The sequence below is a fragment of the Bombina bombina genome, chromosome 5, assembly GCF_027579735.1.
Source record: "Bombina bombina isolate aBomBom1 chromosome 5, aBomBom1.pri, whole genome shotgun sequence".
In the NCBI taxonomy this organism is placed as follows: Eukaryota; Metazoa; Chordata; class Amphibia; order Anura; family Bombinatoridae; genus Bombina; species Bombina bombina.
Window position 1 is genome coordinate 171432995 of NC_069503.1, and position 27526 is coordinate 171460520.

The window sequence follows — 27526 nt, forward strand, 5'->3', positions numbered from 1 at the left end:
TTATTTTCGGTGATCTTGAGCTATACAAATAAATGCTGCAATAAGGAATATTTATATTTATAAAAAAAATAATAATAATAATAATTTTGAATAGATTTTTTTTTCACTTTACTTTAACATTAACATAAGATAGCTACCCTGTTGTTTTAGATGTTTAATTTAACCCCTGCAAAGAGGTTAAACACATAGTTAAAGTACAGATTGGGAACCACAAAACACTGCTACAATTTTACTGATGGGATGACTGTCAGTTTTCCTCTTTTATACCAGTCCCTTAGCGTTCTACAAATAAGGGTCGAGATTACATATGTGGCGCAAGCTTCAGCGCAACTGCTGAATCCCGCGCCACCTGTAATTTCACCTCACACATCGGGGTATCCCATAAACCCCACCAGCAGTTCATAAAGTGCTGTAAGTTGGATAAGCTAGCGATGTCCAGAAATGTGCGTAAATACAAATTTCTGGAGTCACCAGTGACTTACTGCACTTTAGAAACTGCCGTCGCCTAAGAAAATACAAATAAAGGTCAAATTTCCCATAAAAGTCTAACCCGCCTCCCAAAAATAAACCTGACACGTAAAACCCCTATATCTGCCATCAAACCCACATCGGAAATAATAATAAATGTATTAACTACTAAACCGACAACCCCCCACAGGGCAATATGCCTAATTAAACTATTAACCCCTAATCCGCCATTCACCCACATTGCAATCTACCTAATAAAAGTATTAAGCCCTAAATCCGCCAACCCCAACATTGCAAACTACCTAATAAATGTATTAATCCCTAATCCGCCATTAACCCACATCGCAACAAACCTTATAAATCTATTAACCCCTAATCCGCCAAACCCACACAACACAAAGTCCCTATTAAAACTATTAACCCCTAATCTGCCATTAACCCACATCGCAACAAACCTTATAAATCTATTAACACCTAATCCGCCAAACCCCCGCAACGAAAATAACTAATTAAATTACTAAGCTCCCTAACCTAAATTAACATTCAGCATTCAGCTCTTTTTCACAGGCCCATTAAATACCTAATCTAAAAAAAAAAGATTTAAAAAAAAGCCTAAGTCTAACCCCCAGATAGGTACTCACGGTTACTGAAGTCTGGCGGTGACGTCTTCTTCCAAGCGGCGATATCTTCTATCTTATTTCAGGAACAAGCTGGCGCGGAGCGTGGAACTGAAGACGGCGACGGCGGAACTGAAGACCGGCGACCGCAGAGTGTGGAGATCCTCTTTGTACGATCACCGTCGCACACTGAGGATTGAATTCAAGGTACACGTTTAAATATGGGGTACCTTGTATTCCTATTGGCTAATTTGATTTGAACAGCCAATAGGATTTCAGTAGCTCTTATACTATTAGCTGATTTGAATTTGAAGACTCTAATCAGCTAATAGGAATGCAAGGTACCCCATATTTAAACCCGTACCTTGAATTCAATGCTCAGTGTGCGGCGGTGAACGTATGAAGAGGATCTCCATGCTCCATGGCTCAGTTCTGCCGTCGCTGATCTTCAGTTCCGCGGTCACTGGTCTTCAGTTCCACGCTCTGCCGGATTTCAGGAACCGTGAGTACCTATCTGGGGGTTAGACTTAGGCTTTTTTTTATTTTTTGGGGGTTTGTTTGTTTTTTTAGATTAGGGATTTAATTTTTTATTTTGGGGAGTTTGGTGGGTGGGGGGTTTACTGTTAGAGGGGGGATTTAGTATTTTTTAAGGTAAAAGAGCTGTTTAACTTAGGGCAATGCCCTACAAAAGGCCCTTTTAAGGGCTATTGGTATTTTAGCATTAGATTAGGGGGTGTTTTTATTTTGGGGGGGCTTTTTTATTTTCATAGGGATTAGGTTTATTTTTTGATAATTTGGTTTATTATTTTATGTAATGTTAGAATTTTTATTTGTCATAATCTTAGATTTTTTTAATATTTAATGTTAGCTTTTTTATTTTAATTATGTTACTTAGTATTTTTTAATTTAGGTAACTGGGGTTAATTTAGGGGTGTTAGGTTAGGGGTTTTAGTAATTTAATTCGTTATTTTTGTTGTGGGGGTTTGGCGGATTAGGGATTAATAGATTTATTAGGTTTGTTGTGATGTGGGTTAATGGCGGATTAGTGGTTAATAGGTTAATTAAGTTTATTGCGTTGGTGGGGGATGGCGGTTAAGGGGTTAATAGTTTTAATAGGTACTTTACGATATGGGTGAATTGCGGATTAGGGGTTAATAGTTTATTAAGGTATATTGTGTTGGTGGGGTGATGGTGGTTTAGGGGTTAATCACTTTATTAGGCATATAGTATTATGGGGGGTTGGCAGATTAGTGGTTAAAAGGTTAATTAGATGTTTTGCGATGTGGGGGTTGGCGGATTAGGGGTTAATATAGTTTATTAGTTATTGTGGTGGGGGTTGGCAGTTGACAGGTAGATATTGCGCATGCGTTAGGTGTTAGTTACTATTTTCAGGGGGTTACGGTGCTCACATACTCAGCGCAAGTCTTGCTGCGCCTGCCTATGTGTGGCAAGGTGAAAATGGAGTAAACTGTCTCAATTTTCGCCGCGTAAGTCCTTGCGCTGAAAATGTGATACCGATTTGTGACGGGGTTCTATGTTAGCTTATGGGAGTAAAAATTGCGTGCAACGGGTGAAATATACGCGCTGCATTTATATGCGCCGCCGCCGCATATGTAATCTTGCCCAAGAAGCTTTTTAAGGGTGTTTTGGAAAACTGCAAAACAGTGTCAATTTTGCTAACAAATGACTACTTTAAATGCTTATAAAGCATTTATTTTGCATGAAGATCTAAAGCAATGTCATGTTTATTTTCTGATATATATATATACTCAATGATTTTAATGGACTATATAACAGGACAATTGAAGATTGTCTATTTATGCTGGTTTTTCTTCAACTCGAAACACTTCTAAACTGTTTTAAAAAAAACTTTTACCCTCTAAAACAAAAACAAATACTACAGTTAATTTATGTATTCTTATAGTTTTTTACTGTTTATTTTCAGAGATCTTGAGCTATATAAGTACATAGGGGCCAATTTATCAATGTCTGTCCGGCATACGCTGTCGGCATTTAACATTGCACAAGCAGTTCTGGTGAACTGCTTGTGCAAGTGCCAATCAGTCCAATCGTATAGGATCGGGCAGATTGCAGACCGCAGCCTCAGAGGCAGCGGACCAGTTATGGAGCAGCGATCTTCTGCTTCATAAGTGCTGTTTCCGGCGAACCTGTCGGAGCTTGATAATTCAGGACAATTGAAGATTTGAATTAAGAAAAAATAGCACAATGAAAAATTAAATTCAGGGATTAAATAAAATGTACATTAGTATGTATTAAGTTTCTGCAAAGCTTTTCCATGATGGTTTGTTAATACATATTACATTTGTGTTCCTTAAAAGGGGCATGAAACACATTTTTTTATTTTATGATTCAGATAGAACATACATTTTTGAACAACTTTCCAATGTACTTCTATTATCATTTTTGCTTCATTCTCTTGGTACCCTATATTAAATGAATAGCAGTGCGCTACTGGGAGCTAGCTCAACACATTGGTAAGTACCCAGCTCCTGAGCCTACCTGGGTATGCTTTACAACAAAGGATACCAAGAATAAAATATAAATTACCTAATAGAAGTAAATTGGAAAGTTGTTTAAAGTTTTATGCTCTATCTTAATTCTGAAAGGCACATTTTTGGGTTTCATGTCCCTTTAAACAGGCATGAAGACAGTTATGAAATAAAGTGCATTTTATGGTTTTATTGGTGTTTAAACCAAATTATTTGTGTAATTCCTCACAAAGGATTTAAACACATACTTTAAAGTCAGCTCTGGAACATCAGTGCACTACAGAGCCTGAGATCAGCATGACAAGTGATTGGCAGCTATGTATGTATGCTGTCTCTCATTGGCTCAGCAGCTATGTTAAACTCCATACCAGTAGTAAATTGTCAGTCTGGAGCAGACATTATCTTTGTTTTTAACCCTTTCTTCATTTAAATAATTCTGAAATAGCAAAATGTTTTAGTACATTAGAGAATGTTATCATTGCTGCTTTTTGTCCCTTTAAAGGGACACTAAACCCAAAATGTTTCTGTCATGATTCAGGTAGAGAATACAATTGTAAACAACATTCCAATTTACTTCTATTATCTAATTTGCTTCATTCTTTAGATATCCTTTTGTTGAAGATATAGCAATGCACATGGGTGAGCCAATCACATGAAGCATCTATGTGCAGCAACCAATCAGCAGCTACTGATGCTATCTAGATATGCTTTTCAGCAAAGGATATAAAGAGAATGAAGCAAATTAGATAATAGAAGTAAATTAGAAAGTTGTTTAAAATCACATGCTCTTTCTGAATCATGAAAGAAAAAAAAATGTGGGTTTCGTGTCCCTTTAAGGTTTTTTGGTGTTCTCAGAGTCTCTATGATCCGGGACATTAACAACCATGTTAAATATTTCCTGAAACTCTCCTCCCCATAGTGTGCTGATAGGCTGAGTCATACATTTTGAAATCAGCTAGGGACAAATGAATGACTGTGTCACACTTGAGAATATTGAATCTGTCTTCTCTTGTTTTCAGCTGTTTCCAATGCTATAACCAAGAGCTAGTACTGAAAAAGCAGGATGAAAATATGGCAGTCCTGCTGTTACCACCGGGTCCTGATAGTTTCCGCCGGTTCACCCCAGAATCATTGGCTGCAATCGAGAAACGTATTGCTGAGGAACAGGCCAGGAGCGCTAAGCAAGAGTATAGAGAAGAGAATGAGACAGAGGAAAAGCCGGTGCCGCATCCTGACTTGGAGGCCGGCAAGCAACTTCCCAGGATTTATGGGGACTTCCCTTCACAGCTCGTTGGAGTGCCCTTGGAGGACTTTGACCCATACTACAGAAACAAAAAGGTAAAAACGTAGAAATTTGCCTTGTTCTTGAGTGAGAAACGGCTATATGTATTATGTTCGGAAAAATATGTTTTATTTATTTATGGAGATTAAAATCAGTTCTGTTATCAAACAGTCTTTACCCCTTACACTACTGTGGATTTCAGAGAATAATTTGCCCAAAATACAGGAGAATTGTTAGCATTTTTGTATTCACTCTAGTAAAACAGAAGTAGACCCTTGCTTTTTTTATTTACCTATAAAAACTATATATATTTTAGTAGATAACCAAAGATATTGATCTAGGCACATTTTGGTATATTTCATACCACCATTTCACCGCTAAATGCGATCATATAATTTTGTTAACTTTTGACAAACTGGAATTCTCACTGAAATTATTTACATACAGCTTGTACAGTCATAACACAAATGGTTGTAAAAGCTTATCTGGGATCCTTTTGCTCAGAAACACCAGACATGCATGGCTTTGCCATTGCTTTTTGATAATTAGAAGGCTGCTTATTGCAGCCACACACCACACTTCTGAAATTCCCGGCAGTGAAGGGATTAATTAATTAGCTGGTATTAATATTAATATTACAGTCTGCCAGTATGCATTTTAGTTGTTTTGTTTTTATTTTCTGCAGTATATGGATCCCTCCTAAAACCAGCCCACCTCACTGATTGCTCTGAAAAAGCTCTCTAACCCTTCCCTCTCCCACCAGTAGCAGCCATAGACAGCTGCCAGTACCCAGTTTATAGATATTTTTTATTTTATTTATTAATAATTTTTTCTGTAGGGCAGGGATTCCCCTTCACACCCCCCCCTTCATGCAATCATGATGTAGCGACCCTCTCGTAGTGTCACTGTCTGTAACAATTGGGCAGTCTGGCTTAATATGCTAATGGAGACCCGATCGTGCTCCATTACCCTATGAAGGCAGATGCCTGCAGCCCACAAACTGCAAGTCTTGGTTGTCACCTGACAACCCAGACTGCTTGGGCTTCCTAAAGATCCGCCATAGAGCTACATTATGTGGTTCTCTGGGATTTAGATCTATCTCTGTTTGGGTTAAGGGGTTAAAGCAACACTAAAGTCAAAATTAAACTCTTAATATTATAGAGAACGCAACTGTAAATAACTTTCCAATTCACATCCATTATCAAAATGTGCACAGTCTTTTTATATGTATTCTTTCTGAGGCACCAGCTACTACTGAGCATGTTCAACAATTCACAGTATATACGTATAAACATTTTGTGATTGGCTGATGGCTGTCATATGATACAGGGGGAGGAAAATTAAACTAACTTTGAAACTCATGCTATGTGCTTTTGCATTGTCTTTTATATTATGCATTTGGCAAAATGTTTTAAAGCCCAACTTTTCAGCTTCACATTGGAGCTTTTTCAAGAGACAGAATCTTACTTATCTTATACATAGAGACTTTAAAAAAGCACCAAAAAAATGAAGTATCAATAATGGAGGGAAAACCAACCTCATATAGTGACAGCTGAAAACAGAAGTGACACCATTGTCACTTTGTTATTATGACGTTAGTCTGCTTTGTTAACATAGCTAAGCTAAAGGTGTCATCACCCCCACGTCTGCATGTTTGTTTGTTTTCAGCATTGATTCTTTTTAAGGTCAGTTTGTATTTAATTAAATACTGTGATGTGTGTTATTTTAAGCTTGATAAACCCTTTGATTTGGAGCTGAAACATTAATCTTTGCAACTAGTGTATAATAAAAAGACAATCAATAAAACTCTACATTTTAATTGAGCAGCAGATTTGTTTCGGACAAATTTCAAAATTGACTTCTGTTTGCGGTCCCTTGTATCATGTGATAGCTATCAGCCAATCACAGATTCATAGATGTATGCATAAGGAACTCTTACACATGCTCATTAGTAGCTAGTACCTCAGAAAGTGTGCATATTAAAAAGACTGTGCACAATTTGATAATGGAAGTAAATTAAAAAAAATTCTCTTAAAACTGCATACTCTATCTGAATAATAAAGTTTAATTTTGACTTTAGTGTCCCTTTAAGAGTACGTACAATCCATTCTCCTTTTGCATTGCTTAATTTGATGTCATCTCAACTGACTTTTTCAAATTACTTTGATCACAATAATTTTTGGGCTCATTTATGGGGGTAGATTAACCAATGTCTGTCCGATATGATACGCTGTAGCGTATCATGTCTGACAGACATCGCTGAAGGCCGCTAGTAGGGGTGTCAATCAGCCCGATCGTATAGGATCGCTGCTTCATAACTGCTGTTTCCGGCGTGTCTGAAGGCTCGCGCGGAATGAAGGGGAACAAGGGCCATTTGGCCCTTGTTAAATCGGCCCCATAGTCTGTTCACACTTCAGCCAGCACAAACACTACCTAGCTTGATTAAACATTAATATAATGGGAAAAAAAACATATCTTAAATATTTTAAATTATTAAACACATTTATAAATAAAATATTACTATTATAATAGTATTTACAACCAGGGTGGATATGATTTAAATCATGGTTTTCTACATAAAGATTTCATTTTTAGAATAATAACTTTTCAGATTATTTTTCCAGTTATACCAGAAAATTACTGATTTAGTTATATACCTACTTAGCAAAGGGCAAACGATTTTTGGGCTCCCCTGAAGGTAGCTCAGCAATAAGCAAAAGTAATAATATAATATACACAAATAATGACCATATAGATATATGCCTATGTATATACTGGCTGCTATTGGCGCTGGTGCAACTGCACCTGCTCCACCAATGGTAGTTCCACCCTGATTATGTTCCAGCTAGACGCCCAAACATTTTGACTTATACCAGTCAAACTAGGCATTAGGTAATATGCTAAGAACTCCCATCAGTAACCTTGTAATATGTGAGAACATTTTTAATCTACTTTGATAGAAATCCTGCATTAAATACAGTGTGTCTCTCATATCACACCAAGTGTAATGCACACTGTATTTATTTTTATACAGGGAGCAAAATTAATGCACGAAGGAAACCTATGATCTTGTTATAGTCTGCGTGGTGAGAAGGATGTATTAGTTATAACACTGAGAGCATTGCTTTTTCAATAGTAGCTAAATTGTATAGCAGAATTCATCTGACAAGTTTATTGTTTAGAAGAATATGAATGAGCTTTCCAGTGAATGAGCCGTTTATGCTGTACTCGCTTCTGGCACATACATTTTGAAAATAAAATTGAAGCTGAAAACAACTGAGTTGGTGAAGAGAGCAAGATAGGGACATATTTGGCTTGGGTGCAGCTATGTCCCATATTAGTGTGAAGATGGAATTGAAGTTATGTATGTTTGGGCTGGTTAGGAGATTATTTAAAGGGACAGTAAACACCCTATAATTACAAGACATTTCTGTTGTGTTCAGGGACAGATTGAGACCAACCAACCTCAGAGCAGGCAGACAGGTTATGAAGCAGCGGTCTTTAGACCGCTGCTTCATAACTTCACTCGCCAGAAACACGGCCCTTCAAGCTCCTTATGGAGCTTGATAAATGGGCCCCTAAGTGCTATTGCATTGTCTCTTTATCATGCATTTGTTGATTATGCAAGTCTACTGTATTTACTAGTGTCCAAGTGTTCCTGAAAAGCAATTCCTGAAAAGCACTCTGTTGTCAATTAAGAGATTAAAACTAAGCATTGTATTTACACAAAGACATGATACTTTAAAGGGACAGTCTAGTCAAAATTAAACTTTCATGATTCAGATAGGGCACACAATTTTAAACAACTTTGCAATTTACTTTTATCATCAAATTTGCTTTGTTTTCTTGGTATTCTTTGTTGAAAGCTAAACCTAGTTAGGCTCATATACTAATTTCTAAGCCCTTGAAGGCCACCACTTATCTCAGTGCATTTCGACAGATTTTCACAGCTAGACAGTGCTAGTTCATATGTGCCATATATATATATATAGCATTGTGCTCACTACTGTGGAGTTATTTATGAATCATCACTGATTGGCTAAAATGCAAGTCTGTCAAAAGGGGGCATTCTACAGAGGCTTAGATACAAGGTAGTCACAGAGGTAAAACGTATATTAATATAACTGTGCTGGTTATGCAAAACTGGGGAATGGGTAATAAAAGGATTATCTATATTTGTAAACAATAAAATATCTAGAGTAGACAGTCCCTTTAATTTATCTGTTATTTTACCCTCTATTTTGAATGTATTTTTGTAAATTATAATATTAGCTAATGTGTTTTGTTATATTTATTTTGCATGTAAATGCCATTCCTCAACTTCACAGAGGAGGGAACTAGGGATAAGACTGAAAATACAACTATATAAGTCAGTTATGGTCAAATACTTATACACGGGGCTAGTGTTGCCACCTATTTGGGAATGACCTGGACAGTTTGGGTTTTCTTTTGTGTGTCTGGGTTTGAAATTGAGTCAGGTCTGGACATGCAAATGTTCGGGTTTGGTGGGAAACATAAACAGCCAAAAAGGTGACATTGTGCATTCGCAAAACAAACTGCATATGCCTACAGTTATTTCTATCTTGCGTGTGTGTGTCTTTGTGCAGGAGTGTGTCTGAGTGCAGGAGTGTTTCTGTGTGTGTGTCTTTGTGTGGGAGTGTGTGTGAGTGTCTATGTCTTTGTGTGGGAGTGTGGCTGAGTGCAGGAGTGTTTCTGTGTGTGTGTCTTTGTGCAGGAGTGTGTCTGAGTGCAGGAGTGTTTCTGTGTGTGTGTCTTTGTATGGGAGTATGCCTGAGTGTGGGAGTGTTTCTGTGTGTGTGTCTTTGTGTGAGGGTGTGTCTGAGTGTGGGAGTGTTTCTGTGTGTGTGTCTTAGTGCGGGAGTGTTTCTGTGTGGGAGTGTTTATGTGTAAGTTACTTTTTGTTTGAGTGTGTGTGTCTTTGTGTCAGTGTTTTTCTGTGTGTGTAAATCTGTGTGAAAGAGTGAGTGCATAGGAATGCACAAAATATTTTATTAGGGTGTGCACCCAGAGTTTTTTTTAGGTGACAAAATACGTTAAAAGAAAGGACATTCGTTTTAATCCATTCTAATAAAAATAAAACCAAACAACGTTTTACGGGTAGAACTGTACTTAAAGGGACAGTATACACTCATTTTCTCTTGTAAGATGTATCGAGTCCACGGATTCATCCATACTTATGGGATATTCTCCTTCCCTATAGGAAGTGGCAGAGAGAGCACCCACAGCAGAGCTGTCCATATAGCTCCTCCCTTAGCTCCACCCCCAGTCATTCTCTCTGCCTGCTTAACTGCTAGGAAGGGCAAAGTGAGTGTGGTGACAAAAATCTTAAGTTTTTATTTTCTCAAGCAAAAGTTTGTTATTTTAAAAGGTACCGGTGTGTACTATTTACTCTCTGGCAGAAAAAGGATGAAGATTTCTGCAAGGAGGATGATGATCTTAGCATTTTGTAACTAAGATTCACTGCTGTTCTCACAAGGGCTGAAGAGTACAGGAAAACTTCAGTTGGGGGAACAGTTTGCAGGCTAAACTTCATTGAGGTATGTTCAGTCTATTTTTTTCTAGACAGACTGTGTTATTTCTAGAAAAGGCTGGCAATATCCCCATGAGGGAAAGGTAAGCTGTATTCAGTAAAAGAGGAATCCAAGCTTGCATAAAGGGCTCATAGTTACTGGTGACACTAATAGGAAAAAAGTTTTGGTTTAATTACAAATAAAAGTTTTTTGAGGCTTGTTTAAGGGTTATTAACCCACATGGCTAGTTTAAGAAACACTCTTTGGTGTTTTTTAGGCCCCATAACTTCGAGTGAGGTGGGAGGGGCCTATTTTCAGTTGCACAGTTTATTTACCTCAGAAGCATCCAGCTACTTCTCCAGAGATTCCTGCTGTATTTGAGGGCTGTAAAGAGTTTTTTTCCCCCCACAAATCGTTCCTAAAGGGCAGGTAGGCGACACAGCAGAGCTGTGGCAAGGTGCTGAACGTTATTTTACCGGTTTTGAAGTTTTTTCAATCCGGTTTTTACATTAAGGGGTTAATTGTTTATTTGTGTTTACTGCTTTTTTACACTGTTTTGCAGAGTTTGTGCAGCTTTTTTTCTCTTAAAGGCACAGTACCGTTTTTGTTTAAAGTGTTATTGACTTTGATTAAAGTGTTTTCCAAGCTTGCTTGTTACATTACTATGAAAAAATGTAGGAAGGAAAAATGGATATACCAGAGCACTCAAAGTGAACTATTAAGAATTGATTCACAATGTGAGTTGGAGTGCAGGACTGGGTATTATAAATAAAACATAACTTTTAATAATGTCCAAGTAAAAATAATAAATGATAGTGATAAACATTCACACAGTGTAGTGTATATTAAAATCAATTAAAAAGGGGATGAATGCTGAAGTGCCAAATAGTGGCTATACAAAGTGTGTCAAGTGGGTAATTCTCAATCAAAAAGCACTGTATAGTGCTTAGCAATAGCAACAAAACTAATTCAATAAGAAAAGGAAGTTACACTTCCACAAAATATGATGCTGAGTGCAGTGCTCAGCCGTAGTTAGATTCTATTAGGGTCACATACTCTATGTACAATTGAAAGATAGAGTTGAACTAGTGATTCTATCTCTGTCTAGACCTGTGTGGTGAGTCAGAATAAAACCCAATTCACAGAAAATAGGAGTAGATTGAGTGACAAAACCGCTAACTTGTATATATTGCTATTGTACAATTATACCCACAAGAAGGGTGTGTGTGGTGGGTGAGTCTGGCAAGGGTGTACCATAATATGCTCGCGGATTGCACACGGAACTAATCTGAAAAGAGGATTGACCTCACACCAATTATCTAGTTAGTGCAATGCTGGAGCGGTACTACACCTTGTCAGAATCCCATACTAATCCCATACTTAGTGTAATGTAGTGAGGAAGGGTACTGTTAGAGAAGCCCGAAAATCGGCTTGTTAGCTTAGAAGGAATACTTCTGATAAGCGTTTAAACAGTACTGTCCAATATTCACAATTATACACACACACGCTATATTAAGTTTTCAGCATTCATAAGGAGCGCCTGATGCGCATTTCGCCACCTCCGTGGCTTTCTCAAAGGCTTTGAGAAAGCCACGGAGGTGGCGAAATGCGCATCAGGCGCTCCTTATGAATGCTGAAAACTTAATATAGCGTGTGTATTCCTTCTAAGCTAACAAGCCGATTTTCGGGCTTCTCTAACAGTACCCTTCCTCACTACATTACACTAAGTATGGGATTAGTATGGGATTCTGACAAGGTGTAGTACCGCTCCAGCATTGCACTAGCTAGATAATTGGTGTGAGGTCAATCCTCTTTTCAGATTAGTTCCGTGTGCAATCCGCGAGCATATTATGGTACACCCTTGCCAGACTCACCCACCACACACACCCTTCTTGTGGGTATAATTGTACAATAGCAATATATACAAGTTAGCGGTTTTGTCACTCAATCTACTCCTATTTTCTGTGAATTGGGTTTTATTCTGACTCACCACACAGGTCTAGACAGAGATAGAATCACTAGTTCAACTCTATCTTTCAATTGTACATAGAGTATGTGACCCTAATAGAATCTAACTACGGCTGAGCACTGCACTCAGCATCATATTTTGTGGAAGTGTAACTTTCTTTTCTTATTGAATTAGTTTTGTTGCTATTGCTAAGCACTATACAGTGCTTTTTGATTGAGAATTACCCACTTGACACACTTTGTATAGCCACTATTTGGCACTTCAGCATTCATCCCCTTTTTAATTGATTTTAATATACACTACACTGTGTGAATGTTTATCACTATCATTTATTATTTTTACTTGGACATTATTAAAAGTTATGTTTTATTTATAATACCCGGTCCTGCACTCCAACTCACATTGTGAATCAATTCTTAATAGTTCACTTTGAGTGCTCTGGTATATCCATTTTTCCTTCCTACATTTTTTCATGTTTAGAACAGGATATTGAGCACCCCCCACCTTTATTATTGTGATTGAGGAAATAATATTTTTCCACCCGAAATATAGGGTTTAATTGTGTTGGGGACATTATAAGTACATTAAATACAGAAATATTTCTCTCCACAAATTTTTTTTAAAATTGTTACATTACTAGCCTGTTTAACATGTCTGACACCAAGGAAAATCCTTGTTCTATGTGTTTAGAAGCCATTGTGGAACCCCCTCTTAGAATGTGTCCCACTTGCACTGATATGTCTATAAATTATAAAGAGCATATTTTTTCAAAAAAATAATAATATTGCAATAGATGATTCTCAGTTAGAAGGAAATGAGGGTTTAGCATCTAGCTCTCCCCAATTGTCACAACCAGTAACGTCTTTACAAGACATGACCACAGTTATGAATAAAACCCTCACAGAGGTTTTCTCTAAACTGCCTGGTTTACAAGGAAAGCGTGACAGCTCTGGGTTAAGAACAAATGCTGAGCCGTCTGACGCTTTAGTAGCCGTATCCGATATACCCTCACAATGTTTTGAAGTAGGGGTAAGGGATTTGTTATCTGAGGGAGAGATTTCTGATTCCTGAAAGACGCTCCCTCAGACAGATTTGGATATGACGGCCTTTAAATTTAAGCTTGAACACCTCCGCTTATTGCTCAAGGAGGTATTAGCTACTCTAGACGATTGTGACCCTATAGTGGTCCCAGAGAAATTGTGTAAAATGGACAGATACTTAGAGGTTGCTGTTTACACTGATGTTTTTCCAGTCCCTAAGAGGATTGTGACTATTGTTACTAAGGAGTGGGATAGACCAGGTATTCCGTTCGCTCCCCCTCCTGTTTTTAAGAAAATGTTTCCCATATCTGACACCATACAGGACTCGTGGCAGACTGTTCCTAAGGTGGAGGGAGCTATTTCTACTCTTCCTAAGCATACAGCTATACCTATCGAAGACAGTTGTGCTTTCAAAGATCCTATGGATAAAACATTAGAGGGTCTCCTAAAGAAAATTTTTGTTCATCAAGGTTTTCCTCTCCAACCTATTGCATGCATTGTTCCTGTAACTACTGCAGCTGCTTTCTGGTTTGAGGCTCTAGAAGAGGCTCTTTAGGTGGAGACTCCATAGAGGATATTATGGATAGAATTAAGGCCCTTAAGTTGGCTAATTCTTTCATTACAGATGCCGCTTTCCAAATGGCTAAATTAGCGGCAAAGAATTCAGGTTTTGCCATTTTAGCATGCAGGGCGTTATGGCTTAAGTCCTGGTCTGCTGATGTGTCATCAAAATCTAAATTGTTGAACATCCCTTTCAAAGGAAAGACCCTATTCGGGCCAGCACTGAAAGAAATTATTTCAGACATCACTGGAGGGAAAGGCCATGCCCTCCCTCAGGATAAAACAAGATGAGGACCAAACAAAATAATTTTCGTTACTTTCGGAACTTCAAGGGTGGTCCCGCTTCAGCTTCCCCTGCAGCAAAGCAAGAGGGGAATTCTGTCCAATCCAAATCAGTCTGGAGACCTAACCAGGCTTGGAACAAAGGTAAACAGTCCAAAAAGCCTGCTGCTACCTCTAAGAAAGCATGAAGGGGTAGCCCCTGATCTGGGACCAGATCTAGTAGGGGGCAGACTCTCTCTCTTTGCTCAGGCTTGGGCAAGAGATGTTCACGATTCCTGGGCTTTAGAAATTGTGTCCCAAGGATATCTTCATGACTTCAAAGACTCCCCCCAAGGGGGAGATTTCACATTTCTCAATTGTCTGCAATCCAGACAAAGAGAGAGACGTTCTTACGCTGTGTAGAAGACCTACATACCATGGGAGTGATCCGCCCAGTTCCAAGAGCGGAACAAGGGCTAGGTTTTTACTCCAACCTGTTTGTGGTTCCCAAAAAAGAAGGAACTTTCAGACCATCTTTCAGGATGGAGATTATTCGGACTATTGTTCCTCTGATCCAGGAGGGTCAATATATGACTACCGTGGATTTAAAGGATGCATATCTACACATCCCTATTCACAGAGATCATCATCAATTCCTCAGATTCGCTTTCTGGACAGGCATTACCAGTTTGTGGCCCTTCCCTTCGGGTTGTCCACGGCTCCCAGAATTTTCACAAAGGTGCTAGGGTCCCTTAGCAGTGGAGCATTATCTAGACGACATCTTAATTCAGGCGTCGACTTTCCAGCTATCCAAGTCTCACATGGACATCGTGTTGGCTTTTCTGAGATCTCTCGGATGGAAGGTGAGCATAAAAAAGAGTTCTCTCGTCCCTCTCACAAGAGTTTCCTTCCTAGGGACTCTGATAGACTCGGTAGAAAGGAAAATATTTCTGACGGAGGTCAGAAAATCAAAACTTTTAATCACTTGCCGAGGTCTTCATTCCATTCCTCGGCCATCAGTGGCTCAGTGTATGGAGGTAATCGGACTCATGGTAGCGACAATGGACATAGTTCCCTATGCCCGTCTACACCTCAGACCACTGCAACTATGCATGCTCAAACAGTGGAATGGGGATTATGCAGATTTATCTCCTCAACTGCATCTGGACCAAGAGACCAGAGATTCTCTTCTCTGGTGGTTGTCTCAGGACCACCTGTCTCAGGGAATGTGTTTCCTTTGGCCAGAGTGGATCATAGTAACGACAGATGCCATCCTGCTAGGCTGGGGTGCAGTCTGGAAATCCCTGAAAGCACAGGGCTTATGGTCTCGGGAGGAATCTCTCCTCCCGATAAAGATTCTAGAACTGAGAGCGATATTCAATGCGCTTCAGGCGTGGCCTCAGCTAGCTGCGGCCAAATTCATCAGATTTCAGTCGGTCAACTGATGGAGGTAACCAAAATAATCCGATGGGCGGAGGATCACTCTTGCCATCTCTCAGCAATCCATATCACAGGGGTAGAGAACTGGGAGGTGGATTTCCTAAGTCGTCAAACTTTTCATCCGGGGGAGTGGGAGCTCCATCTGGAGGTATTTGCCCAGCTGACTCAGCTATGGGGCACACCAGAATTGGATCTGATGGCGTCCCGACAGAATGCCAAACTTCCTTGTTACGGGTCCAGGTCCCTGGATCCCCAGGCGGTTCTGATAGATGCTCTAGCAGTGCCCTGGTCCTTCAATCTGGCTTATGTATTTCCACCGTTTCCTCTCCTCCCACGTCTGGTTGCCAGAATCAAGCAGGAGAGAGCTTCGGTGATTCTGATAGCGCCTGCGTGGCCACGCAGGACTTGGTATGTAGACCTGGTGGACATGTCATCTGTTCCACCGTGGCTCTGCCAATGAGGCAGGACCTTCTAATCCAAGGTCCGTTCAAGCATCCAAATCTAATTTCTCTGCGTCTGACTGCTTGGAGATTGAACGCCTGATTCTATCAAAGCGTGGTTTCTCTGAGTCGGTCATTGATACCCTGATTCAGGCTAGAAAGCCTGTTACCAGGAGAATCTATCATAAGATTTGGCGCAAATATCTTTGTTGGTGTGAATCCAAGGGTTACTCATGGAGTAAGATTAGGATTCCTAGAATTTTGTCCTTTCTCCAAGAAGGATTGGAGAAAGGATTATCAGCTAGTTCCTTAAAGGGACAAATATCTGCTCTGTCTATTCTTTTACACAAACGTCTGGCAGATGTTCCAGACGTTCAAGCATTTAGTCAGGCCTTGGTCAGGATCAAGCCTGTATTTAAACCTGTTGCTCCGCCATGGAGCCTAAACTTGGTTCTTAAAGTTCTTCAAGGGGTTCCGTTTCAACCTATGCATTCCATAGATATTAAGCTTCTATCTTGGAAAGTTTTGTTTTTAGTAGCTATCTCTTCGGCTCGAAGAGTTTCTGAGTTATCTGCTTTACAGTGTGACTCACCTTACCTAGTTTTCCATGCAGATAAGGTGGTTTTGCGTACCAAACCTGGGATTCTTCCTAAGGTTGTTTCTAATAGGAATATCAATCAGGAGATTGTTGTTCCTTCTCTGTGTCCTAATCCTTCATCAAAGAAGGAACGTCTGTTGCACAATCTTGATGTGGTTTGTGCTTTAAATTTCTTCTTACAAGCAACTAAAGATTTCCGTCAAACATCTTCATTGTTTGTTGTTTATTCTGGTAAACGGAGAGGTCAAAAGGCTACTGCTACCTCTCTTTCCTTTTGGCTGAAAAGCTTCATCCGTTTGGCTTATGAGACTGCTGGCCAGCAGCCTCCTGAAAGAATTACTGCTCATTCTACTAGAGCAGTGGCTTCCACATGGGCTTTTAAAAATGAGGCTTCTGTTGAACAGATTTGTAAGGCGGCGACTTGGTCTTCGCTTCATACTTTTTCCAAATTTTCCAAATTTGACACTTTTGCTTCTTCGGAGGCTATTTTTGGGAGAAAGGTTCTACAAGCAGTGGTGCCTTCCGTTTAAGGTACCTGTCTTGTCCCTCCCTTCATCCATGTCCTAAAGGTTTGGTATTGGTATCCCATAAGTATGGATGAATCTGTGGACTCGATACATCTTACAAGAGAAAACAGAATTTATGCTTACCTGATAAATTTCTTTCTCTTGTGATGTATCGAGTCCTCGGCCCGCCCTGTCTATTTAAGACAGGCAGTATATTTTTATTTAAAAAACTTCAGTCACCACTGCACCCCATAGTTTCTCCTTTTTCTTCCTAGCCTTCGGTCGAATGACTGGGGGGTGGAGCTAAGGGAGGAGCTATATGGACATCTCTGCTGTGGGTGCTCTCTCTGCCACTTCCTGTAGGGAAGGAGAATATCCCATAAGTATGGATGAATCTGTGGACTCGATACATAACAAGAGATAGAAATTTATCAGGTAAGCATAAATTCTGTTTTCATATAACTGCATGTAATAGACACTACTATAAAGAATAAGATGCACAGATACTGATAAAAAAATCCAGTATAAAATGGTTTAAAAACGTACTTAGAAGCTTTTAGTTTAGCTCTGTTGAAAAGGTAGTCGGAAAGCCCACTGCAAGTGGGAAATAAGACACTCCCCCCTCCCCCCCTCCCCCTTCTTTTGCATATGAAAAGACCCTTTACACAAACAGGAGCAAGCTGGAGAAGGTAGCTGACGATATTCAAATAAAACTTTGGGGCTTGGTTAGGAGTCTGAAAATCAGAGCAATGTTATTTAAAAATAAGCAAAATTATACATTTAAAAAAAAAAAAAAAAAACTTTATGGGCTTTATAAATAGATCATCTACAAAACATTTATGCGAAGAAAAAATGAGTGTATAATGGCCCTTTAAAGATACATACTCAACAGGTATGGCACAGAATACCAACATTTAATAATAGTGATTACCAGGCACAGTATAAATTGTTAACCAGAGAACTAAAACCATAAGAAGTGACTCTCAGCCCCACCCATACAGGCAGCCTGCTGCAGTGCAGGGAGACTGTAACTGCCAGGGGCCCTAAGATATTGTCTCCATTTGCTGCTAAAAACTGTGTACAACATGGAGACTACCATCATGCAGTGCTCAAATTAAAGCACAATGGCACCTTTAGCAATTAGTGAGTTAATTGAGCCCTAATCTAGTAGAGGGACAAGGCCTGCCCTGGGTCCCTGATGCCAGTGACCCCTCTTTGCACTCCTTCTCTTGCTTCTTGGAGATCAAATGGGGAGAGGCTTTCAAGTAATAAAAACTCCAAGGGCTAGATTTATTAAGCCCATACGGCGGCAAGTTCTCTCAAGAACTTGCTCACCGTCATTTATCAAGCAGCGGTCACCAGACCGCTGCTTCCTTAGCTTCTTCGCCACCTCTAATGTGGCGAAATTCAATCTCCTCGGTCTAGTCAGACCGAGGAGATTGACAGCTCCTGCCCACGCGTGATTGGCTGTGCGCGGGCAGGGGGCAGGATTGCACGCGAGCGCAAAATTGCGCTCGTGTGCAATGCCGAAATCCTGCGGGTATTTTTGCCCCGCCACAGGCGAGCTGAGGCGTACAGGGGCGCGTATACGCGCCCCTGTACGCCTCAGCTTTAATAAATCTAGCCCCAAGTGGCACTAGGTAAGATGAATGACACGGTGTGTCATTCATCTTAGTCTAGTTTTAGCTGCATTAGTGTGTGCCTAGGCACACCCAGTACACCCTGTGCACACGCCTATGTATTTGTGTGTGAGTGTGTGCGTTAGTGTGCGAGAGATAGTGTGTGTGAGAGAGTGTTAGTGTCTTTGCGTGTGTTTTTGTGTATGTGTGAGAGAGAAAGTGTGTGTTAGTGTGGGAGAGTGTGTGTGAGCATGTGTGTATAATATAGAAAGTGTGAAAGAGTGTGTGTGTGAGAATGTTAGTGTCATGGGGGGGTAGTTATCAAGCCGTCTACTTTTCTGGCTTCGCCGGCCCAATACGCCCGCCTAAGCTCGCCTACCTTCGCCGCCGCAGACCTGAAAAAATACGCCTAAGTTATCAAATAAAGCTGTCAAAAAGCCGCGGGGCGATGAGCAGCGGACTGTGACAGTTATCACTCATCCGATCTCGCTGCTCTTCGGCTTTTTCCCAGCTTTATTGCTAGCCTGTCACTAAGCACTCACACTAACTACACTGTTCTACCCCCTATACCGGCGCCCCCGGAGCCCCCGCAACTCAATAAAGTTACTAACCCCTAAACCGCCGCTCCTAGACCCTGCCGCAAGTCTTATATATGTATTAACCCCTAAACCGCCGCTCCTAGACCCTGCTGCAACTCTTATAAATGTATTAACCCCTAAACCGCCGCTCCTAGACCCTGCCGCAACTCTTATAAAGGTATTAACCCCTAAACCGGCGCTCCTAGACCCTGCCGCAACTCTTATAAATGTATTAACCCCTAAACCGCCGCTCCTAGACCCTGCCGCAACTCTTATAAAGGTATTAACCCCTAAACCACAGCTCCCGGACACCGCTGCCACCTACAGTATACCTAGTAACCCCTATCCTGCCCCCCCTATACCGTCGCCCTCTATAATAAAATTATTAACCCCTATCCTGCTGATCCCGCACCTCTCCGCAACTAAATAAATAGTTTAACCCCTAAACCGCCGCTCCATGAACCCGCCGCAACCTATATTAAACCTATTAACCCCTATCCTGCCCCCCCCTACACCGTCGCCACCTATAATAAATTTATTAACCCCTAATCTGCCCCCCCTACACCGTCGCCACCTATAATAAATTTATTAACCCCTATCCTGCCCCCCACTACGCCGCCGCCACTGTAATAAAATTATTAACCCCTAAACCTAAGTCTAACCCTAACCCTAACGCCCCCCTAACTTAAATATTAATTAAATAAATTAACTCTTATTAACTAAATAAATCCTATTTAAAACTAAATACTTACCTATAAAATAAACCCTAATATAGCTACAATATAAATAATAATTATATTCTAGCTATTTTAGGATTTTTTTTAATTTTACAGGCAACTTTCAATTTATTTTAACTAGGTACAATAGCTATTAAATAGTTATTAACTATTTAATAGCTTACATAGCTAAAATAAAGAGAAATGTACCTGTGAAATAAATCCTAACCTAAGTTACAATTACACCTAACACTACACTATACTTTAATAAATTATTCCTATTTAAAAATAAATACTTACCTGTAAAATAAACCCTAAGATAGCTACAATATAATTAATAATTATATTCTAGCTATCTTAGGATTTATATTTATTTTACAGGTAACTTTGTATTTATTTTAGCTAGTTAGAATAGTTATTAAATAGTTATTAACTATTTAATAACTACATAGCTAAAAGAAATACAAAATTACCTGTAAAATAAATCCTAACTTAAGTTACAATTAAACCTAATACTACACTATCATTAAATTAATTAAATAAATTAACTACAAATAACTACAATTAAATACAATTACATAAACTAACTAAAGTACAAAAAAAAAAAAAGCTAAGTTACAAAAAATAAAAAAATAAGTTACAAACATGTTACAAATATTACAACAATTTTAAGCTACTTACACCTAATCTAAGCCCCCTAATAAAATAACAAACCCCCCCAAAATAAAAAAATGCCCTACCCTATTCTAAATTAAATACATTTCAAAGCTCTTTTACCTTACCAGCCCTTAAAAGGGCCATTTGTGGGGGCATGCCCCAAAGAAAACAGCTCTTTTGCCTGTAAAAGAAAAATACAACCCCCCCCCAACATTAAAACCCACCACCCACATACCCCTAATCTAACCCAAACCCCCCTTACAAAAACCTAACACTAATCCCCTGAAGATCATCCTACCTTGAGTCGTCTTCACTCAGCCGAGCCACCGATGGAACTGAAGAGGACATCCGGAGCGGAAGAAGTTAATCCTCCAAGCGGCACTGAAGAAATCTTCCATCCGATGAAGTCATCATCCAGGCGGCGCTGAAGATTCCATCAGCCAATCCGATTTTTCCTACCTTAATTCCGATTGGCTGATAGAATCCTATCAGCCAATCGGAATTGAGGGGACGCCATCTTGGATGACGTCCCTTAAAGGAGCCGTCATTCGTCGTAGTCCGTCGGTGAAGAAGGTGGTTCCGCGTCGGCGGAAGGAAGATTCAAGACCCGGCTTGGAAGATGACTTCATCGGATGGAAGATTTCTTCAGCGCCGCTTGGAGGATTAACTTCTTCCGCTCCGGATGTCCTCTTCAGTTCCATCGGTGGCTCGGCTGAGTGAAGACGACTCAAGGTAGGATGATCTTCAGGGGATTAGTGTTAGGTTTTTGTAAGGGGGGTTTGGGTTAGATTAGGGGGTTAGATTAGGGGTATGTGGGTGGTGGGTTTTAATGTTGGGGGGGGTTGTATTTTTCTTTTACAGGCAAAAGAGCTGTTTTCTTTGGGGCATGCCCCCACAAATGGCCCTTTTAAGGGCTGGTAAGGTAAAAGAGCTTTGAAATTTATTTAATTTAGAATAGGGTAGGGCATTTTTTTATTTTGGGGGGGTTTGTTATTTTATTAGGGGGCTTAGATTAGGTGTAAGTAGCTTAAAATTGTTGTAATATTTGTAACATGTTTGTAACTTATTTTTTTATTTTTTGTAACTTAGCTTTTTTTATTTTTTGTACTTTAGTTAGTTTATGTAATTGTATTTAATTGTAGTTATTTGTAGGTAGTTAAATTAATTAATTTAATGATAGTGTAGTATTAGGTTTAATTGTAACTTAAGTTAGGATTTATTTTACAGGTAATTTTGTATTTCTTTTAGCTATGTAGTTATTAAATAGTTAATAACTATTTAATAACTATTCTAACTAGCTAAAATAAATACAAAGTTACCTGTAAAATAAATATAAATCCTAAGATAGCTAGAATATAATTATTATTTATATTGTAGCTATATTAGGGTTTATTTTATAGGTAAGTATTTAGTTTTAAATAGGATTCATTTACTTAATAAGAGTTAATTTATTTAGATTTATTTAATTAATATTTAAGTTAGGGGGGCGTTAGGGTTAGGGTTAGGGTTAGACTTAGGTTTAGGGGTTAATAATTTTATGACAGTGGCGGCGGCGTAGTGGGGGGCAGGATAGGGGTTAATAAATTTATTATAGGTGGCAACGGTGTAGGGGGGGCAGGATAGGGGTTAATACATTTAATATAGGTTGCGGCGGGTTCAGGGAGCGGCGGTTTAGGGGTTAATATGTATAAAGTAGCTTGCGGTGGGCTCCGGGAGCGGCGGTTTAGGGGTTAATATGTATAGAGTAGCTTGCGGTGGGCTCTGGGAGCGGCGGTTTAGGGGGTAATATCTTTATTTAGTTGCGGCGGTGTAGGGGGGGTCAGATTAGTGGTGTTTAGACTCGGGGTACATGTTAGGGTGTTAGGTGTAGACAGCTCCCATAGAAATCAATGGGATGTCTGTCAGCAGCAAACTTGTACTTTCGCTATGGTCAGACTCCCATTGATTCCTATGGGATCCGCCGCCTCCAGGGGTGGCGGATTGAAAACCAGGTACGCTGGGCCGTAAAAGTGCAGAGCGTACCTGCTAGTTTTTTGATAGCTAGCAAAAGTAGTGAGAATGTGCCGCACTTGTGTGCGGAACATCTGGAGTGACGTAAGAATTGATCTGTGTCGGACTGAGTCCGGCGGATCGATGCTTACGTCACAAAATTCTACTTTTGCCGGTCTCGAGCCTTTGATAACTAAGGCGAATCAGCCTCGCCACAAATACGCTGCGGAATTCCAGCGTATTTGAGGTTGACGGCTTGATAACTAGGCCCCTTTGTGTGTGACTGTGTGTCTTTGAGCATGTGTGTGTGATATAGAAAGTGTGAGAGAGTGTGTGTGTTAGTGTGTGTTAGAGTGTGAATGTGTGTTAGTGTGTTAGAGTGTGTGTTAGTGGTGAGTGTGAGCATGTGTGTGTGATATATAAAGTGTGAGAGAGTGTGTGTGTTAGTGTGTGTTAGAGTGTGAATGTGTGTTAGTGTGTTAGAGTGTGTGTTAGTGGTGAGTGTGAGCATGTGTGTGTGTGATATAGAAAGTGTGAGAGTGTGTGTGTGTTAGTGTGTGTTAGAGTGTGAATGTGTGTTAGTGTGTTAGAGTGTGTGTTAGTGGTGAGTGTGAGCATGTGTGTGTGATATAGAAAGTGTGAGAGAGTGTGTGTGTTAGTGTGTGTTAGAGTGTGAATGTGTGTTAGTGTGTTAGAGTGTGTGTTAGTGGTAAGTGTGAGCATGTGTGTGTGTGATATAGAAAGTGTGAGAGAGTGGGGCTATCTATGTGCCTGTGTTTTTGTTCTATATTATACATAGTGTTCTCTGCAAGAGTGTTCAGGCTTGGCCTGAACTACAGGTGGCAACCCTACATGGGACCACAATATTTTAGAAGCTCTAAGGGTCAAACACACAAATATTAAGTTATATGTTTCCTTACAATGACCAGGGGAGCAGGGCAGATGTAGGTACAGTTCTAGAGTATCTATGGTTCTATTTAGTTGCCCACCCAACTAAAGTCCCCAAAACACACATTTTTAGCTCTGCTTTTTGATGGGAGCTTCAATAACCAGTACATCTGGTCATTGCTCATATAAGTCATAAATAAGTCTATAAATATTGAGCTAAATAGTTTAGAATTTTACACTTATTTACAAAAAAGCAAGCATTAATATACCTTAAAAGTGAGTCACAGGAAAATGACATCCATTACCAGCAATACATAATTATCTGAAACAGTTTGAACATTTATTAAGACATTTTTGCAGTGGAATTGAAGAGACTGTGTACTTAAAGGGACATTATTTCAACATTTAGTTTTGTGGAGATGTACATTTATTTCCAACTTGCAAGTGTATATAGCTAATTGTTTTATATTTCATCACAGAAATAAGCTTTACAGGGTTTAACACATGTATGTTTGTGCAACAGTACAACAATAAAATGCTCTAAACCTTAGATCATCTTTGTATTGCTCCTTTATGTCCTTTAAGGATTCAGATAGATATATTGGTTAACTGATTTTATATGCTATCAAAATCTATATATGTGTCTGCTGCATATGCCATTTGTAAAAGGAAATACAATATGTCTGATCTATTTTAATATACAGTCATCATTTCTATAAATAAATTTGAACGATCCCATAGCAAGCAAGCTGACTACTTATTATGCAAGTCAGGTAAACCAAAGTCAGTTGGCTTATTTGACATGTAAAATTAAATTATAAAATTTAGGGTTAAGGATTAGTTTAATTATTATCATTGTTATTTTGGAACAGAATATTAAAAATATAAAATTTCTCTTACCTTAAATATACAGTAGATGTATACATAAAAAATAAAGAATATATAAATGAAGTGTTACATTTGAGCCTGCTTGTGTTTAAGCATAAACAAATCCCTATAGAGGGCCTTTGCATGACCAGATGATTGTTTAAAGGGACACTCAATCAAAATTAAACTTTCATTATTGAGATAGAGCATGCCATTTTAAACAACTTTCGAATTTACTTACATTAACAAAATGTGCACAGTCTTTTTATATTTAAACATTTTGAGTCACTAGCTCCTACTGAGCATGTGCAAGAATAAGTGTGTATGCATTTGTGAATGGCTGATGGCTGTCACATGGTACGTGTATGCATTTGTGATTGGCTGATGGCTGTCACATGGTACAGGGGGAGTGGAAAAAGACAAGTTTTAAAATTGTCAGAAAAAAAATCTACTCATGAGAAGTTCAGACTAACAGGCCCATTTATCAAAGGGCTTGCGGACCTGATCCGACACTGCGGATCAGGTCCGCAAGACCTCGCTAAATGCGGAGAGCAATACGCTCTCCGCATTTAACATTGCACCAGCAGCTCACAAGAGCTGCTGGTGCAACGCCACCCCCTGCTGACTCGCGGCCAATCGGCCGCCAGCAGGGAGCTGTCAATCAACCTGATCGTATTCGATCGGGTTGATGTCCGGCGATTCCTGTCCGCCTGTTCAGAGCAGGCGGACAGGGTTATGGAGCAGCGGTCTTTAGACCGCTGCTTCATAAGTTGTGTTTCTGGCGAGTCTGAAGACTCGCCAGAAACACGGCCCTTCAAGCTCCGTACGGAGCTTGATAAATGGGCCTGCATGTGCTATTGCATTGTCTTGTTATCTTGCATTTGTTGATTATGCAAATCTACTGTGTTGACTGGTCCTTTAAGTGCAATGTTAATGGAAAATTGTAATTTATGATAAGTTTTCTGTGGCTCTGTTAGGTGAGCTATTAAAGGGACAGCATACTATAGAATAGTTTTTTTCCTTATTGTGTTGCCAATTACTTTTTTACCAGCTCCAGAGTATAAAATATATTATATTTTCTTTTTTAAGGCTTATTTATGTATATGAATTAGCTGATTTTGTGTTTTGAAGCCACAACCTAATAAAATGGGTTTAGCTTGTAGGTATAATCAGATCTCATTACTTTATCACATTGTGTACATATGACTGCTTCTTTATCTTATACCTGTCCATAAACTAATCACCAATACTTGGAGAGAACAATGGAAAATTAACATTTCATTACCTTATCTCTTCTATAACCCACTGGGAGTGTACTTTCTTCTGCTGGCTGTGTTAACACAGCTTGGCCTCAAGGCCAAAAACTTTTAGAATAGGTGGGAATACCACAGGCTAAATAAACTATTTCAAATGCCAATATAAGGGTAATGAAAATACTTGTAAACAATTTAATACACTACAGCAGGTAGATAGCTTATCCATAGATGCAATATTCATGTTCTCAGTATAGGCCGCATTTTCAACAGGCAATAAGAGCTACTTCACATGACAAAGAAAGGTAAAGTATGTATTTGTAAACCACTTAAAGGGACAGTCTACAATAGAATTGTTATTGTTTTAAAAGATAGATAATCCCTTTATTACCCATTCCCCAGATTTGCCCAAACAATGCTGTTATATTAATACACTTTTTACCTCTGTAATTACCTTGTATCTAAGCATCTTCTGACAGCCCCCTGATCATGTGACTTTGTATTTATTATCTATTGACTTGCATTTAGTACTGTGTTGTCCTAACTCTTAAATAACTCCCCAGGCCCACATGAACTAGCAATCTACTGTTGTGAAAAGCAAATAAAAAAGCATGTGATAAGAGGCTGTCTTTAGGGGCTTAGAGGTTTCAATGTTATAAAGTACATTAATATAACAATGTTGCTTGTGCAAAGCTGGGGAATAGGTAGTAAAGGTGTTATCTATCTTTTAAACAATAAAAATTTTTGTGTTGACTGTCCCTTTAAAGGGACACAAAACCCCAATTTTTTCTTTCATGGTTCTGACAGAACATACAATTTTAAAAATGTTTCTAATTTACTTCTATTATCAGATTCGCTTTGTGCTCATATTATTCTTTGTTGAAAAGATTCCTAGGTACTACATGACAGGAAATAGTGCTGCCATCTAGTGCTCTTGCTGATGTATAACATTGTTGTAATATTACTGCAATATGGTACTGCAGAAATGTGCACACTCCTGAGCTAACATTCCTGCTTTTCAACAAAGGATAAAAAGTAAACACAGAAAATTTGGTAATAGAAGTAAATTGGAAAGTTGTTTAAAATTGTACATTCTATCTGAATTATAAGATACATTTTGGGGGTTTATGTCCCTTTAATACACCCCAGGAAGTAAAAGGTATCTTTGGAGAGAAATGTTTACAGTATAATGCCCCTTTAAATAAAATTCAATATGAAGCACATGTATGGATGTTTAGATGTGTTCTGTACAAACCACCTCCTCCTCCCACAAACACAATCCAACCTCCTAAAACCAATTTGTTTCTCTATTGTGTATGAGTCTTTATCAATTAACTCATTACATTTTCTTTTTTTCCCCCAGACCTTTATAGTACTCAACAAAGGAAAGACGTTCTTCAGATTTAGTGCCACACCTGCTTTGTATATAATTAGTCCTTTCCATCCTATCAGAAGAGCTGCAATCAAAATTTTGGTACATTCATATCCTTTTTGCATAAATAATATTTGTTTGCTGAGTATACGTCTGCTCCACAGTTAGCTGGAGTTTTTTTTTTTTCCATTTTCACATTATTGTTTTAATCAAATGACAACATGTATCCGTAGTAATAATGATAGTAAAATAAAGTAGTTGAATGTGTGAAATGCAAAAGTATCTATTACTATACATTATATGTTATCGCTTGCAAGATGAAAGCATGAAACATTTATCCCAACATTTATATTTCATGATTCAG

At 39.1% G+C, this 27526-nt stretch overlaps 1 protein-coding gene across 1 annotated transcript in view; it reads left to right on the top strand.

Annotated features, from left to right (window-relative positions):
* LOC128660139 (sodium channel protein type 4 subunit alpha-like) overlaps positions 1 to 27526 on the top strand; it is a 659663-nt gene that overhangs the window by 122273 nt on the left and 509864 nt on the right. Inside the window, 2 exon segments of the mRNA XM_053713786.1 lie at positions 4615 to 4933; positions 27154 to 27271. Coding sequence (XP_053569761.1) covers positions 4667 to 4933; positions 27154 to 27271 — 385 coding nt within the window. The 5' untranslated portion in view covers positions 4615 to 4666.